Source organism: Microplitis mediator, chromosome 6, assembly GCF_029852145.1.
Source record: "Microplitis mediator isolate UGA2020A chromosome 6, iyMicMedi2.1, whole genome shotgun sequence".
Lineage (NCBI taxonomy): Eukaryota > Metazoa > Arthropoda > Insecta > Hymenoptera > Braconidae > Microplitis > Microplitis mediator.
Genome location: NC_079974.1, coordinates 1,197,901 through 1,217,264, shown reverse-complemented (window position 1 = coordinate 1,217,264; position 19,364 = coordinate 1,197,901). Strand labels below are relative to the sequence as shown.

At 30.4% G+C, this 19,364-nt stretch overlaps 2 protein-coding genes across 3 annotated transcripts in view; one reads left to right on the top strand and one right to left on the bottom strand.

Moving 5' to 3' along the window:
• LOC130669490 (dynein axonemal heavy chain 10-like) overlaps positions 1 to 19,364 on the bottom strand; it is a 166,672-nt gene that overhangs the window by 70,192 nt on the left and 77,116 nt on the right. Inside the window, exons 12-14 of one of the 2 annotated variants that reach the window (XM_057472431.1) lie at positions 17,762 to 18,357; positions 15,202 to 15,489; positions 14,678 to 15,132 (exon numbers count right to left, since the gene is read on the bottom strand). In XM_057472431.1, the coding sequence (XP_057328414.1) occupies positions 14,678 to 15,132; positions 15,202 to 15,489; positions 17,762 to 18,357 (1,339 nt within the window). The remainder of the gene's footprint in view (positions 1 to 14,677; positions 15,133 to 15,201; positions 15,490 to 17,761; positions 18,358 to 19,364) is intronic. The other variant, XM_057472432.1, reaches the window with a different exon arrangement.
• LOC130669493 (uncharacterized) lies at positions 6,936 to 9,503 on the top strand. Its single transcript, XM_057472435.1, has 3 exons — positions 6,936 to 7,140; positions 8,887 to 9,073; positions 9,153 to 9,503. Exons 1-3 carry the CDS (start codon positions 7,020 to 7,022, stop codon positions 9,397 to 9,399), a joined length of 555 nt encoding a protein of 184 aa, XP_057328418.1. The 5' UTR covers positions 6,936 to 7,019; the 3' UTR covers positions 9,400 to 9,503.

Genomic DNA, 19,364 nt, shown 5'->3' with positions numbered 1-19,364 from the left:
ATATGATAAAAACATTGTAGAGGTCATAACTTGACGGGAAATAATAAAAAATTTTTTTTTAATTTTTTGGGGAGGGGGCCTTCGCCCCCCAGAAAAAATTTTTTTTTCAATTTTTTGCAAAATTTCTTGCAAAATTTGATGGTTAAAATCGACAAAAAGAAAAAACCGGCCTAAGGGGGCCTTCGTGCCTCAGGCTCCCCTACATTTATTTCATTGAACATAATCGGGAATAAAAATTTTAAAACCGCTTCTTCATTAATGATTTTCGATTTTTAAATTTTCAAGTATTGCATAAAACGTAACTTGTTAGAGCTCGAAAAACTCAAAAAATAATCGCAGGCAATAGCATTTTCGAGCTCGAAAATATATTCACAGTAATGTTTTCAAGCTCCTTGAGCTCAAAAACAGTGGGAAGTTTTGAGGCTGGCCCGCAGGGCCAACCGACGTCTAGATTTTTTATATATAGTTTTAATGTTGATGATACTTACGTCGATCAATCATTAGCCCACTTAAACATACAGGTAATTAACTTTATCACTTATCGAAATACATTTAATATCATTTCAAGGAATTACTGACAACAAACCAGTTTCAAAATCTCATTGACGTTGTTCGGAATTAAACATCAAGTTATAAATTACTCACTGGTTTTTTAGAAATACTTTATTTATATTTAATTATGGCTAACACCATTTCATTTAATGATATTCAACCTTCTCATGTGCTATTTTTTATTATCAAACTTATAGAATACGTAAGTAATTGACATCTTTTTTTTTTTTTATTCTCCCAGTAGATAATTTGAAAAAATTTAATAATACAATTTTCTAAACTTGTCATTATTTTAGATATTTTTATGGGCTATTGTAGGGTTACATTTATTTTCATTATTTACTACTGATGCTTTGCCATGGATGTTGTTAGAGATCGGAACGGAAGTAGGATACATCATTATAATATCTGTTCTACTCTGTAGTGAACTATTTATAATTCGTATGGATCGAAATATCGTAAGTTTAATTACCACTTATACACTAAAATATACACTGTAAAAAAAAAATCGGGGTAAGTCCAGGCGGTGTAGGTGTTAAAATTTTCTGTGTTAAAATAACGCCGCCGGTGTAAATATTCTTTACCGGTGTTAAAATTTTTTACTTAATAAATCTTTAGTTACTCGATCACTACACAGAAAAAAAGGTTGAGTCGGCCCAAGATAACTTTTGCCTTTATTTTTTTGTTCTTGCGCTGAGTAATTGGGTTTTTTTAATCCGAGAACATTTTCTTCGACTAATATTATAAAAATATTGTATCAAGAATAATTAAATTTTAATTCAAGTTAAATAATCTTGATTCAAGAATATTTATTTTAAATCAAATTTATTTTGTTTCTAACCAAGTAAAAAAAACTATCAAAACAAGAAGCTTTTACGTCTTATTTGGTGAGTATACACGGAAAGAAAATTATGGAAAATGTTCCCATAATTTTGTGAAATTTTTTCCTATACCATCATAGGAATTACGACCATAAATTATGGGAGCAGTTCCTATAATTATAGGAATGTTTCCCATAATTATAGGAATAGTTCGTATAATTATGGGAATGATACCCATAACACTATAGGAATGGTTCCTATAATTATAGGAATGGTCCCTATAATTTATAGGAATACTTTCTATAATATTATGGGAATCATTCCCATAATATATAGGAACTATTCCTATGAATTATAGGAACCATTCCCATAAATTATAGGAACCATTCCCATAACATTATAGGAACCATTCTCATAACATTATAGGAATAGTTCCTATAATAGTGTGAGAACTATGCCTATAATATTATAGGAATGGTTCCCATAATGGTAACAGAATAGTTCCTAAACCATCATGGGAATCATTCCATAATATTATGGGAATAGTTCCCATACTATTATAGAAACCATTCCTATAATATTATGGGAATGGTCCCCATAACATTATGGGAAAAGTTCCCATAATATTATAGGAATAGTTTCCATTCCATTATGAGAACTTTCCCTATAATAGTATTGGAATGGTTCCCATAATATTATGGGATTGGTTCCCATATTGGTATAGAAACCATTCCTATAATATTATGGGAATGGTCCCCATAACATTATGGGAAAAGTTCCCATAATATTATAGGAATAGTTTCCATACCATTATGAGAACTTTCCCTATAATAGTATTGGAATGGTTCCCATAATATTATGGGATTGGTTCCCATATTGGTATAGAAACCATTCCTATAATATTATGGGAATGGTCCCCATAACATTATGGGAAAAGTTCCCATAATATTATAAGAATAGTTTCCATACCATTATGAGAACTTTCCCTATAATAGTATTGGAATGGTTCCCATAATATTATGGGATTGGTTCCCATATTGGTATAGAAACTATTCCCATACCATTATGGGAATGGTTCCCATAATGGTATAGGAATTGTACCCATACTAGTATAGGGATGGTTCCCATAATATATGGGAACCATCCCTATAGTAGTATGGGTACCATTCCCATATCATTATGGGAACTATTCCTATAATGCATAGCAAAACTTCCCATAATTTTCTTTCCGTGTAGTAAATTGTCACAATATATATCAACATCTCAAACCAAGAACTTTTTTTGCGTGGCAGAAGAACATTTACTCTCAGTTTGAGAAAACTACATTATCGACTCAAGACAACGGTCTATTGGAATGAGAAAATTTTAATTTTGATTTAAATAAATTATATTCTTAATTTAATAAAATAACTTTTCTTGAATCATGCAAATATTTACTTAGCCGAAGACATAGAATTCTTCCATTTAATACAAATATCTTCTTAAAAAAATACAATTACTTTCTTTATGAAAGAAATAATATTTACCCTAGTAGCAATGGAATTGGGCAAGATTCTTCGGCAAGACACTTGGAGAAGCACTTTGTAAAGAATTGTACAATTCTCGACCAAGACACTTGATCAAGAATCTTTATCCAGACTGGCTGCAGACTTGGGCCAGTCTGTGACCAGAATTTGACCAGATTTTTGACCCAGAGTTTTGACATAGACTTGCGCGAGAAACGCAAAAGACGACGAGCGCGCACCTATTTCCCTCCTTTCCACTTGAATGTAAAAAGTATAGTATTGCAGTGGTTCTCATTTATAGTTGAGTCAACAAGTTTAAAAATGTCATTTTTTTAAATTACGCATTGAGTTTGTAGTAATGCCTAGAAAAATTGATTTTCAGAATTTTCTAGCACTTAAAAAATTTCGGAAGTTTTTGAATAGATTAAGATGAATAATTAAAATTATAAAAAATGGGAATAGAATTCCGAAAGTTGTGACAAATCGAAAATTGCTTCTTCTTTAAGAATCGTTTTTTAATTTTACGCTTCCTCTATTAATTTTTGAGTTATTGCTAATAATCAGAGTCTCTCGTTTTTTCTATTTGATTTTGTCTTATAAAAATTGCTTTTTTTATTTGTAAAAAAAAATGTCTTGTCAAATTTAATGACGAATTCAATAAGCTGTCGCTCGCATTTTTAAAAAAACTAGATTCATTTTCTACAGAGAACTCATTTCTCGACTACAGTATTATAAATGAAACTAATGTAGAATGAGAACCTCTATAAAGAATAGTCCCAAAGTTTAGCAATAGACAGCTCCAGATTTCTGGTCAAATTCTTGACAAATTCTGACTACAGTATGGCTCAAGTCTTGACCAATAATCTTGGTCAAGAATCTGGACCAATTCTTGTACAATTCTTGATCGAAAATCTTTTTAAAGTATCTTGATCCAGGCTGGTACAAGGCTTTGACAAAATTGCTACTAGGGTTTGAATTGATGGTTTTTTTTCTTGACTTAAAAAGACGTAGTCTCGATTCAAGAAAATAAATGACTCTACTTAAAAATATATACCGTCCTATATTTTTGAGTGAATTTAACCTAGTATAAATATTAAATGTTGTGAAGCAGGAAATTATATGTGTATATTCAGACTATCACAATACGGCAGTAGAGGGGATGAGAAATAAACTTCTTCGATTAATGGTTCATGAACAACTTGAGAAAAATAAATGATTTGCTCATGGTAGGAATCGAACCCAGACCAATTCGGCATCACGCGAGAGCTTTACCAGTTATGCTATCCGATCATTCCCTGAACGTTCGTTTACTTTACCTATATCCAGTGAGCACACTGTACAATGTCGAGTCTACACTACCGACACTTTGGTATAGCACAGTTAGCTTTCCCAAGAGAATTTTTGCGTTGAGCCGTGAGCGCAGTTGCTGTTGGTTCAAATGTCTACGCTTACTTGCCACAACACAACAAAATACTTAAACCAAGATATTTCTTACCATTGAGTTGAGTTCTTTTAATTCTTGACTAGAGCCACAGATCATCTCGATTCAAAATTGATTATTCTTAAAGAAAGAATATTTTACTCTTCGAACAATAGATTATATTTGGGGGCAAAATATTTGTTTTTCTCACTTTAAGAAAATATTTCTTACTTCAAGAAACATATATTATATCAGTTGAATAAAAAAAACATCTTATGCCAAGATGACTAAATTCAAGAAAATTTTGTTCTTGAACCAAGAAAATTTTCGTTTTCATTCAAAATTGCAAAAAATATTCTTGCGGCAGGAAAAAATTTCTTGCGCCACCCGTGTAAAAAAATTGGTTAAGAAAAGCTCAAAAAAGTGTTGACTATTCTAAACTTCAAAACGTGACACAACTACAAACTTTTTTTGAACGCTTTTTAAACTTTTAAAAATTCAAGAGAAATATCAATAAATATCCTCATATTATCAAGATATGCTGAAAAGAAAAACGTTCAGAAATGGTTCAAACTCAGTTTTTTCTGAACGTATTTTGCACTGAAAAATGTTAATTTATAGTATTATGTCAAATGTTTTTTTCTGTGTAATTTCAGAAGTTTGAAAATTGTTTAAAATAAGTTCGTCATTGTGTCAAGTTTTGAAGTTTAAAATAGTCAACACTTTTTTGACCTTTTTTCAACAATTTTTTTTTTACACGGGCAAGATATCCTTTTTTTCTGTGTACAGTTAAACAGTGTTTTAATAATTAATTAAATTATTTGTGATTGAAATGGTGGGCGTAAAATTGTGTAATTTTTAAATAAATTACGTATAACATAAATAATTATTTTAATGAGTACATAGCAAAATTAAAATTTCTTCCAGATAGTATTCATTGAATTTTTAAAATTTTTTATATGTCAAATATTTTTTAATTCTAATTTCTATGCGTGCAATTTTTCTTACACCGATTTAACACCGCCGATTGAGACCGCCTACGCCGGTGTTAATTCATTTTAACACTGATTTTTTTACACGGAAAGAAAATTATGGGAAGTTTTGCTATGCATTATGGGAATGGTTCCCATAATGGTATGGGAATAGTACCTATACTACTATAGGGATGGTTCCCATATATTATGGGAACCATCCCCATAATGGTATGAGAATAGTTCCCATACCATTATGGGAATGGTTCCTATGATATTATGGGAACCATTTCCATATCATTATGGGAACCATTCCCATAATGGTATGGGAATCATTCCCATACTATTATGGGAATGGTTCCCATATTGGTATAGGAACTATTCCTATAATATTATGGGAACTATTCCCATAATGTTATGGGAACCATCCCTATAATATCATTAAATTTTTTTTTTGCACAATAGTGTAGAAATTTCCCAAAATTTGGATTTTCTTGAATGTTTTGTGCTGTTAAAAATTTTAATGTTTTTTTGCCAAATACTATTTTTTTTTTCAATGTTTGAATTTTCGTATTTATGTTTAATCATATTTCTGTATATTGTAGAAGTGATTACCGCACTTCTTTAAATTAATTTTTTCATGATAATATGGGAACCATTCGCATAATATTATAGGAATGGTTCCTATAATAGTATGGGAACTATTTCCATAATATTATAGGAATGATTCCCATAATAGTATAGGAACCGTTCCAATTGCATTATGGGAACCATTCCAATTGCATTATGGGAATCATTCCCATAATATTATGGGAATAGTTCCCATACGATTATAGGAACCATTCCCATAATATTATGGGAATGGTTCCTATAATATTATAAAAAGCATTCCTATAAATTATAGGAACCATTCCTATAATTATAGGAATCATTCCTATAGTGTTATGGGTATCATTCCCATAATTATAGGAACTATTCCTATAATTATGGGAAACATTCCTATAATTATAGGAACCGCTCCCATAATTTATGGTCGTGATTCCTATGATGGTATAGGAAAAAATTTCACAAAATTATGGGAACCGCTGCCATAATTTTCTTTCCGTGTACAGTGTATAATTTAATAAAAATCAATTAGGCCAAAATTTATATTTAAATAATTCGAATGAATCATTGTTGTTTTACCAGCATGGAATTTTCAATTTTGTTGGATTTATTTTATTTCTTACATCTGGAATAAGACTTGTTTGTATTTTTAAAAATAATAATGTCCAAGTTATACAAGGTCTTGCGTCAATATATCCTGGTTTTCGTTATGAAGACATAGAAAATGGCATCACACGAGGAACTGTACGAGGATCATTAAACATCGTTGAAGGGGTTATTTTACTAATTGATTCAATTCTCTCTTTTAAAAAAATTGTGTAATTATTAATTAAACAAATAAGAATTTATTAATAAGTAAAAAATTTTGTTTTAATATGTAACATTAATTTAATAAACAATTTTAAGTAGGAAAAATAAATTTATTATATTATATTTTTTTTAACTTCCCGGGTTTATTCGTTCTGTAATTGGAAAAATCGATATCCAAACCCCTATCTGTGCCCTGTGTATAAATGAGTAACGTGTGTTGTACAACATTAGTTTCAGTCAGACCACCGAAGGGTATACTACTGTCCTTTGTATATAATAAAAAAAGTTAGAAATTTATAAAACTAGTCTCTTAGTATACATTACTCCAACAGTTATGAAACCGTTAGCTTGGTTTTCTAAGGCTGAACAACGTGGGGAAAATATCTCAGATGAATTCAAAATTGAAATCACGGATAAAAAACAATATCGCCGTATCATATTTTTTTTACTCGCCGGTAAGTTAAAAACAATATTCATCACGACTATATGCAAGAAAAACTTATCGATAAATATTATCATAGCCAGAAATAGATTTTCATTATCAAATTATTTGCTTTAATTCTATGCCAAAAATCATTTTCGTTAGAAAAATACACATATATAAATAAAATATTCATATTAAAAAAAAAATTATTTACTATTTGTTACATTCAAGTTAATAATTATAGATATCAAATAACCAACTCTTGACTTATATTTGACAAAAACTCTAAGCAACTTAATTTTTACTGCCTACGAATCAATAATTGTAAAAAGAAAAAAAAAGAAATTGAGGAAATTCTATTCTCAGAATAACTGAAAAGAAACATTTGATATAACGAAAATCATTTTTTGTAAAGTCGTTTCAAACTACACGGAAAGAAAATTATGGGAAGTTTTGCTATGCATTATGGGAATGGTTCCCATAATGGTATGGGAATAGTACCTATACTATTATAGGGATCGTTCCGATAATTTATGGGAATAGTTCCCATAATAGTATGAGAATAGTTCCCATAATATTATGGGAACTATTCCCATAATGGTGTGGGAACTATTCCTATAATATTATGGGAACTATTCCCATTATGTTATGGGAACCACTCCAATAATATCATAAAAATTTTTTTTTTTGCAAAACAGTATAGAAATTTCCCGAATAATATGGAGAGATCCAAATGAAGCTTCTTCGACGCTAAATTTGTTAAAAAAAAATTTTTTGTTAAAAAATTTAATATTTTTGCTAAATATGGATTTTTTTTTCAATGTTTGAATTTTTGTTGCTATACTTAATCAAATTTCTGTGTATTGTAAAAGTGATTGCCACACTTTTCTTTAAATTAATTTTTTCATGATAGTATGGGAACCATTCCCATAATATTATAGGAATGGTTCCTATAATGGTATGGGAACTATTCCCATAATATTATGGGAATGATTCCCATAATGGTATAGGAATGATTCCCATATGGTATAGGAACTATTCCTATACCATTATGGGAACTATTCCTATAATATTATGGGAATAGTTCCCATAATGGTATAGGAATAGTTCCGATAATGTTATGGGAATGGTTCCTATAATTTATGGGAATGATTCCTATAATTTATAGGAATAGTTCCTATATATTATAGGAATGATTCCCATAATATTATAGAAATGGTTCCTATAATGGTATGGGAACTATTCCCATAATATTATGGGAATGATTCCCATAATGGTATAGGAACTATTCCTATACCATTTTGGGAACTATTCCTATAATATTATAGGAAAAGTTCCCATAATGGTATAGGAATAGTTCCTATAATGTTATGGGAATGGTTCCCATAATTTATGGGAATGATTCCTATAATTTATAGGAATAGTTCCTATATATTATAGGAATGATTCCCATAATATTATAGGAATGGTTCCTATAATGGTATGGGAACTATTCCCATAATATTATGGGAATGATTCCCATAATGGTATAGGAACTATTCCTATACCATTTTGGGAACTATTCCTATAATTATGGGAAACATTCCTATAATTATAGGAACTGCTCCCATAATTTAGGTTTGTAATTCCTATGATGATATAGGAAAAAATTTCACAAAATTACGGGAACAGTTTCCATAATTTTCTTTCCGTGTATTCAAATAAAAACATTACAACTCATGAAGTTCTCCAGATAAAGCAATGTGTGTATGAGTACATTTATTTCGTTTTATTAAAGTGTCTACTTCAATATGGCTAATGATAGGAGTTCACTTGATACACAGTATATTTCACTTAGGAGATTGTTTGCATTATGGCATCACGATAAGTACTTTCACATTTGTTTTTACTAAGATTCTACCATATGCTCTATTTGCGTACAAAAAAGACTCGAAATATCCATGTATCATTTTCTATGCATTTGGGTAAGTTTTTTCAAAATTTTCTTAACGGTAATTGCATTTTAAGTCATATATATATATTATTAATAACATTTTGTTCCAGTGTTACTCAACTACTAATGGCTAGTGTGCTATTTTTTTCCATAAACATACTGGACACATTATCCAAAACAGAAATATTTATGGGTTGCCATAATAAAAATCAAGTTCTCACGTCAGTACTCTTTTACCTTAATTCATTATTACTATTCGTATGGGCAGTGGGGCTCGATAAAAGTATCAAAATTCCTAGTAAGAATGATTCTAAAAAACAAAACGAGTTACCAAACATCTCCGAAAAGAAAACTTAACGTATGAAAATACATGATTGTGGTCAATTGAATGTATTATAGACTGGCTAATAAAATTATAAATTTCTCGATGTAATAATAAAAAAAGGATATACGACTGTGACTACGTGAAAAGAAAATGACTTTGTTTATTATTTCTATATGATATTAGTTGTAAAGCACACGAAGAAATTATTTTTATTTGAAACGCGATGATGTAGTAGTAATGCCGGACTATGTTGACCACCTGTTGAAAATGGCAATAAACACATGCAGAAATTACTGTGATCATAGAAAAATTTTCAATGGTTATACTAATTAGTGATATAATCGTTGTTGATTTTACTACCATAGCAATTTTTACATATGGTTATTTCAATTTCCGGCAAGTGGCCAACATGGTCCGGAAATGTTATGACACTATAGCATTTCAAGCAAGAATAATTTCTCCGTGCATCTGTTGGGTTTTATGTTTTCAAATTACATGGTGACGCCCTACACCAAAAACTATAAGTGTTTTATGACTCAGGTATTGATCGAAACTATTTTACTTCTCAAATACCATAGCCCCTAACTTTGAAAATAGCTCTTGGGTTATTCTAGTCGAGATCCGTCCGTCTTGTATTTGGAAAAATCGATATCCGACCCCCTATCTGTGCCATGTGGATAAATGAGCAACGTGTGTTGCACCAAAAAGCATACTACTGTCCTTCACGGAAAGAATTTTCGTATGAATATTGCCATGTTATTTATTCTAAAAATTACTCTAAATCGAGTAATCTTGGGCCATTACGACTTTTTACTTTCGAATTACGAAATTTTACTCTTTCAGGGAGTAAAAATCAATCAGATTAATTTTTACTCACAATTACGAGTAAAAATTACACCTATCGGCTGTCTAAATAAATTCTCTCTAATTCAATTTTTACTCGTAGGTTATGATAAAAAGTTGATGATTCAATTTATAAAATTTATATTGAATTACAATAAAAATTACAATTAATAGGCTGAAATTTTCATAAAAAATCTAAAAATCATCTAATTGCTTTAGAATATGACTTAAAATAAATATTTTGAAAAATAATAAAAAAAAAATTATTCTTATTGTGTTGAAAAAGAAAAGATACAAATTTTTTTTTTAATTTTAAAATAAATATTAAATTATAGAGAGATACAGAGATCGTCTTTTTTTCCAAGCCTACGTTTGTGTGCGTAACATTTAAGTTGTCGCGAGCAAAATAAAAGACATTTAATTCAAGCCGATAATAACCGAAGATTAACGAAAACTACTGAAATATTACTCTGCAGTTTAGAGTAAAAATTACTTCCATAGATAAGAAAATTTATTCGAGTTATAAGCAGTTTTTCATCAAAAAGTTAATGGGTTTAAAAGAATGGTATATTGGGGAGTAAAAATTAATCGCATGGAGTAAAAATAAATAGATTAAGATGAGATATTCACAATAATCGATTAAATATAAGACTTTTAAAGAATTACTCAGTAGTAGAGTAAAACGTGGTCTAGCAACGTTAATATTTAAACAAAAAATATTAAATTTAAAACAAAAAATACCAATTTTTGGCAACGGCCAGGATTACTCGAAATTACAGAGTAATTTTTATCAAAAAATTCTTTCCGTGTTTGTATATAATAAAAAACTTAGGAATTTAAAAAAACAGTCTTTTGGTATACATTACTGCAACAATCATGAAATGATTAGCTTGGTTTTCTAAGGCTGAACAACGTGGGGAAAATATCTCAGATAAATTCAAAATGGAAATCACAGATAAAAAACAATTTCGTCGTTTGTTCTGTATCAAGCTTTTTCTACTCACCGGTAAGTTAATAACAATATTCGTCACGACTATATGCAAGAAAAACTTATCGATAAATATTATCATAAATTTATCGTAGCCGAACATAGATTTTGATTATCATATGATTTGCTTCGATTCTATACCAAAAATAATTTCCGTTAGAAAAAAATACTAATGTAAACAAAATATTCAATATTAAAAGAAAAAAAAATTATTTCACTACTTGTTACATGCAAGTCAATACTTAGATATCAAATAACCAACTTTCGCCTTACATTTGACAAAAACTCTAAGCAGCCTAATTTTTACTGCCTACGAAACAATAATTGTAAAAAAAAAAAAAAAACTGAGGAAATTCTATTCTCAGAATTACTGAAAAGCAACATTTGATATAACATCAAAAATCATTGTTTGTAAAGTTGTTTCAAACTATTAAAATAAGGACATTACAACTCATGAAGTTCTCTAGATAAAGCAATGTGTCCCTAGTAGAAATGATATCGAGTTTTTAGCCAGTAACTAGCCAGTGTAATATCGAGTTTCTGTCAAGTAACTGGCCAGTTTTACTAGAGATCGAGCAAAACATGGCGGCTTCAGTGAAACTATCAATTTTAAATATTGAGGTTATCAAGGGTTATAAAAAATTGTCAAATAAAATAAAAATAATGTTAAATAAACGATATGACATAAACGTTTAATTTATATTTATTTATATTATGAAATAAATAACATCATTAGATTAATAGAATAACAACAATAAATCTGACAATAAAGTAACTTCATCAGCATCTGGCATTTTTTCAATTTCAAAAGATACACTACATTTATTTAAAAATGTTTTTGCCGTTATTGGTAACTCAGGAAGAACTCCAGCTTGCAAAATTTTTAACAACTCGTCTAAATAACAATCTGCAATATTTGATTTTATCGCCCACAGTCGCAATTCATTTATTGTGTCAAATTTTTTTACTGCATCCATTTTGTAATATATTTTGTAAAATATTTCCACGTTAACATACACAAATTTTAATTAATTCACACTGTTTTTTAATATTTTTTAAAACAACGACGCGCACAGGTTAACAGAAAAAAATAAACAGACACACACACTAGTAAAGGTACAGTGTCGGTGTGACCCATGTTTATGACTTAGTTGTAGGTGGCGCGATTTCGAGTTTTTACTCGAAATCACTGGCCAGTTACTGGTTTATATCGAGTGAAAACTCGATTATTTCTACTAGGGGTGTATAAGTACGTTTTTTTTTTGTTTTTCTAAAGTGGCTGGTTTGAAAGTGGCAATGTTCGCGGTTTATACGTTACTCCGTATATTTCATCCTGAAGCTTATTCCAATTATGGTATAACGATAGCTATTTTCACAATCGTTTTAGCAAAGATTGTACCATATGCATTATTTCCATATAATAAAGACTTAAAATACCCATGTACAATTTTCTATGTATTTGGGTAATTTTTTTCCTAGATATCATTGAAACAGAAGTAAAAGAAGCAATAGAAATAGTAGTACCAAGAATCAAAAAAAGAAATTAGCACGGAATGTTATAAAAATGAAACCATTAAAAGCCTAAAAAGATGGAAAAGTTCACTCATTACAAATATAAATTAAATTTATCGTAAATTCAATCTTATTAACAATGCACACCTAAAGACTTGAAAGACCAACTACAAGGTATCAGGTACCTTCTTAAGCAGGAGTATAAAAAATCCATTAAAATGTGGTTAATGATGTAGGTTAGTCTCTGTACACTAAATACACGGAGAAAAATGTTGGCTCGAAGCCTACCAATGTTTATTATGCTGCCGACCAAACTTGAAACAGGAAGTAAAGCATCCAACAAGTTATTATGCTCTTATAAAAAATTATTATGCCGCATCACAATTATAATAATGTATGAAAGTAATTTTTTAAAAAGCTTATCGATAAGTTTATTGCGCGTAGTAAGGATTTTGATACAGCATAATAATTTTTCGTATGAGCATAATAATTTTTTGGATGCTTCAATTCCTGTTTCAAGTTTGGTCGACAGCATAGTAAAAATTGGTACACGGAGAGAAATTAATGGTAACCGTTCCTAGTACATTTATGAAATATCATCCCATACCGTTATGGTAATGATTACTTGGAATTATGGGATATAGGCCCATACTTTCTGGTAAAAGTTCCCATAAGTATGGGAACAATTCCTATAATTATGATAACAGTTCCCATATCACATGTAAAAGAATTATGGTAATGATTACCATAATATTATGGTAATCGTTCCCATAATACTATAGTCATCGTTACCATAATATTATGGTAATGGTTACCATATTACATGGTAACCGTTACCATAATATTATCGTTATCATTACCATAATATTATGGTAACCATTACCATAATATATGGTAACCGTTACCATAATGTATGGTAACCATTACTATATATATTATGGTAACGATGGCTATGATATTATGGTAATGGTTACCATATATTATGGTAATGGTTACCATATATTATGGTAATGGTTACCATATATTATGGTAACGATGGCTATGATATTATGGTAATGGTTACCATATATTATGGTAATGGTTACCATATATTATGGTAACGATGGCTATGATATTATGGTAATGGTTGGCATATATTATGGTAATGGTTACCATATATTATGGTAATGGTTACCATATATTATGGTAACGATGGCTATGATATTATGGTAATGGTTACCATATATTATGGGAATGGTTACCATATATTATGGTAATGGTTACCATATATATGGTAATCGTTACCATAATGTTATGGTAATGGTTACCATAATATTATGGTAATCGTTCCCATAATACTATAGTCATCGTTACCATAATATTATGGTAATGGTTACCATAATACATGGTAACCGTTACCATAATATTATCGTAATCATTACCATAATATTATGGTAACCATTACCATAATATATGGTAACCGTTACCATAATGTATGGTAACCATTACTATATATATTATGGTAACGATGGCTATGATATTATGGTAATGGTTACCATATATATGGTTATCGTTACCATAATGTTATGGTAATGGTTACCATAATATTATGGTAATGGTTACTATAATATTATGGTAACGATTACTATAATATTATAGTAACGATTACCGTAATGTTATGGTAACTATTACTATAATATTATACTAATGATAACTATAATATATGGGTGCCGTTCCTATAATCAACATTTCAAGAAAACCGGTTACCATGCATTATGGGTACCATTCCCATAATATATTGTAATTGTTACCATAAATTTCTCTCCGTGTAGGTTTCGAGCCAACATTTTTCTCCGTGTAGTCATTTTTTTGAATGGCTCGCTTTACTCGTGCCGCAAAACCCACGATTGACTATAATACCGATTCCTCAAGATGTATAAAATTCTATTCAACAGATACAAGAAATTGAAAAAAAAAATATTACTTACATCCGCTACATCCAATTTAGTCATAATTCCATTATACTGATCGATTGTCGTTTGTATGAGCTCAATATCTACTTTTAGTCGATCTTTTTGGATCCCCAGATCTCTTATAGAAGTTGACAATTCAAATCCCAATTGTTCCAACATTTCTGCTTCGCAAATTATTTCGAAAAGTTTCAAATCAAAATTAACTTGAAAACACAATTGTTGTTCGACCATGATTTTATCATCCGTTATTTTCACTGGACGTAGCGTTTCATCGATTTTGTTGAAATTTATTTGCAGTTTGAGCACTTTGTTAGCTAAGCTCTTCAAACCAGATCCCATTTTTGAACCCGCCGAGTCAAAGTATAAATTTTTGCCCCCGGAACTAAACTCTTGTGTCTGAGAGTCGATACATCGCAACTTTCTAGCAGGAATATTTTTGATCTTTGCAACTGTCTGCTCTTGTATAACAACTAAAACAAAAATTTGTTAGCCAAAAATTTTTTATTTTAATCGTTCGTATTTTAGTGTGAATAATTTACTTTTGTTTATCGAAACGATCTTTAAAATATTTCTTTTCATTGCATTTAATATCCGTGAATTAGCTTTAGTATTCCAAGAATTAAATTTTATATCTTCGAATTGTTTCATTCGTTTAGCGGCATCTAGATACTGACTAAAAACTAACGACTTTAAGTGACTCTGATTGAGTTCTGGGACATTTTTAAATGTCATCACTGGCCCTTGTAATCTATTAAGTAGTTGTCGTTCCCAAAATATGGAACCAGCGATCGGTAGATGATATTTTAATAATGGCGGGTTACTTTTCCCTGGAAAAATTTTTATTCATTACACTTTTTCATAAGCAGTAAAAAATATTGTGTTGAAATCAACATAATTTGTGTTAGAAACGATCCAGCATAGATTCTTCTATGGATTTCCATGGGAATTCACACCATGCAAAAATCCATGTGGGAATCTAGTTAAGAATCCTCTGTAGACTCTCACACGGCCTTTTCGGGTGGATTCCCTTATGATTTTCTATGTACTGTAAAAAAAATTGAGTCCACGATGTGCCCTGATTAAAAACTCCGATCAGACCCACTGCATTCCGATTAAATCCGATTGAATCCGATCGGTTCCGATTGAAATCCGATAGACTTTCAATCGGAATTCATTGGTTTCAATTAGAGTTTTTAATCGGAGTGGTGTGAATGATTTGGTGTTAAAATGTTCAATACTGCCGGTGTGAAAGTTACACGACGCACGGTATTAAATTTCTGACCATGTGAATTAGAATACACACCACCAACGTCGTAAATGTATATTATTTATGTAAAACTCTTGATTACTTTATGAGGCTAAAACTGGCATCCCGACTTAGCATCTAGTAGATTTGTACGGATAATCAGACTGCTTGCAAAGCTCTATATTAGCAATTAGCTCATAATTTATTAAGTTATTATGATATCGCAAGACGCTGAAATTGGGTGGCTGATGGCCTGGAGTTCTTTTTTAGGGCAACTAGAACAGAAAAATACATACCGATAGTAAGGGTCCCCATTGTTTGAACAATAAGTTAACAAATATTTATAGTTACTGGGAGGGTTGTAATTTGGTAGAGTTGTAATGTGAGAGAGTTCTTAAGTGGTAGAGTTGTTGATTGGTAGGCCTGGTTATGGTTCAGTTGTCGTAAGGTAGAGATTTTTCTGGTAGACCTATTAATGTGCCAAAAGAACACAGCCTGATAAATCTATATGGGAATCTAGCATCGATACCCCTGAAGATTTATACAACTATTTCCCATGGGAATCTAAACCATGCAAAAATCCATATGGGAACTTAGTTTAGATTCCTATGTGGACATCCACGGTTCACCATGTGAACAAAATTTTTGCAGAGAAATCCAGGTACTCAGGTTCCTACACGTAGAAAAAAATATTGTGATGGACACGATCTACTGGATATTAATTTGCGTACCTAGAAGGGAGGGATCTGTTGAGCTATCGTCACGATCCATTCTAGTCCCATTCACGATCCTTATCCCTGTCAGCACTATACGTAACAATCCGCGCACTAACTTGCGAATAGCTAAGCGAGTATCGTGACAGTCAGTATACTGTATCACGTTGATCATAATATATTTTTTTCCGTGTAGATGGATTTCTAACATGAAAATCTATATATTCAAGTTTCTACATGTATTTTTTGTATGGGAATCCAGGTATCCATAGTTTCCCATACGGATTTTCTATCCGGGAATCCAGGTTACCATACTGTAGTAATTGGTATCTTAAATTAATATCACTTATACACTACAATAATAACACACTTAAATTATAAATAACAACACCGCAATTAACAGCAGTAAAGAAAGCAAGAGAGCGATATAGTTTATTGATACAAGACGTATGCTGTTTAGTTGTCAATATATGACTGACTGACTTTTGTCGCGTATCTATAAAACAAGGGAAGAAGGCATTTGTTTTCTAGCTATTCAAATATTTTAAAGATCAGTTTCACATTCGTTACACTAACCCCTTCTCAATAAACTATCGTCCCGATAAAATTTGTGTTGGAAGAATCGAACTTAATTGAAATTAAAACCATTTGTAATCTTCGTTCGATTCCGCTATGGTCCCAACACACCCTATCTATCATCCTACAGGGAAAAAAACACCATAGCCAAAAAACAACCCTGTTGCTTCACATTCGTTACAATACTTTCCTATGTTGATTCCCATGGTTCCTTACGTAAATCCATAGTTTCCTATTTGATTTTCTATGGGTTCTTATGTAATCCTACATAAATTTTTTTGGATAGGGAATATTTCAATGACTATCGATTGAGATTTCAGCATAAATGTAACGTTAATTTTAAAGTAACTCTCAATAAATGTCGATCATTTTAATTTTCTTACTAATGAACACTTTTAGTTAATAGTGGATCAATTTAAAATGTTTGCCTATCACAGTATAATGTGTTAATTCAACACAAAATAACCAACACAAAAAATTTATTACGAACCGTTTTTAACACAAATACACAATATTTTTTACTATCTACGATTGAATTTAAAAAAACTAAAAATGTAATATTACCTAAATTAAATATATTTTCAACTTTGTTAATTTCCTTGTTGAATTGTTGCATAATAACATCGAATTTCATTGATAAGCATTCTTGAATAGCCTGTCTCGTTTGAATATTTTTGAATTTAAGCAGCACTTCCAAAGCTTGTTCAGCATTGATTAATATCATGAAACAATCGTCCATTAAAAATAGTGCTTCATTTTGTAAAGAAGTTACTTCCAAATAAAACCAAGCCATAGTAGCATCCCAGTTTTCTTGATTAAGTTTATTGAAAATATTAAAGTCAGCATGTAGAATCGGTTCAATTAACTCATCAACTCTTTTTACAATTACATCTATTTGCGCTGGGTCAGTGATGATTGATTTCAACTCAGGGCCAAAAATATTGTAAAAGTTTTGAAGAACACTCGCAATTTCATTGAAGTCGTTGCATACTTTCGCGATATATTCAGTCTCACTAAACAGACGTTGCTGATCGAATTCCCATCGTTTACCTTTTTCAGACGATTCAATGTTTTCGCGGGTTACTAAATACAAAGTTTTCCAACTTTTCAACATTTTATAGGCATTCTGAGCTTGCAATGAGATTTCTTCCAATGGTTTTCTACACAAATTTAAGCGCATATTCATTATCCCTCGCGGTTTTGCGAATGCCGTAAAAATGCCGTAAATTTTCGGCATTTATACACATGCCGTAAATTTACCGTAATAATTTGGTAATAATATGGTTATATTGGCCAGTTTTTTTGCTGTACTTATACTGTAGAGTTACCAGATTATTATAGTAAAATTACTATAAAAATGCCGAACTTTTACCAAAAAAATGCCGTAAAAAAACTATAAAAATGCCGAACTTTTACCGAAAAAATGCTATATAAATACCGCAATAATGCGATAATTTTATAATAATAAAATCGTATTTTTTTTGGTAATTATACCGTAGATATCCTGCGATTTTGCCAGATTTATCCTGATATAATGAAAAATTGTAAAAAATTTGGTTTTATTTTATATTTGATTCTGCGGTTAAAATCATCGAAAATGTGCAAAGTGTAAAATTTTATATTTTATTCTATTAGTTCACACATTTCTTATTGAAACAAAAGAATGTAAGTGAAAATAAGAATCCGGGAAAATTGAGGTTTTCAATTTTCTTAAGTTTGTTTGTATAGATATAAATACAATTAGTATCAACTTTCGAATAAGCGATTTGGCATAATGATTAACAGATCAGGCTTTAAATCATTAGGACTCGGGATCGAGCCTACGAGTTGGCGAGATTTTTTTTTTTTTTTTTCATGATAGTTATTGTACATATAACTTTATAATGTTATATATAATTATATATAATTAAATAAAATTTTATATAATTATATATAATTTTTGTTCCGGGTAGAACGGTTTAATACTGCAAAAATGCCGAAAATATGCTGTATAATTACGGTTTTAATGCTGTTAAAATACCGTATTTTTTCTGTTTTATTCCCGTAAATATTCTGAATTTTTTTCGTAAATTTTTGGTAGTAATGCGGCAAAAAAACTGGCCAAAATAACTTGAATAATACCATATTTATGCAGTATTTATACCGTATAATTCCGGTATTATTTCGG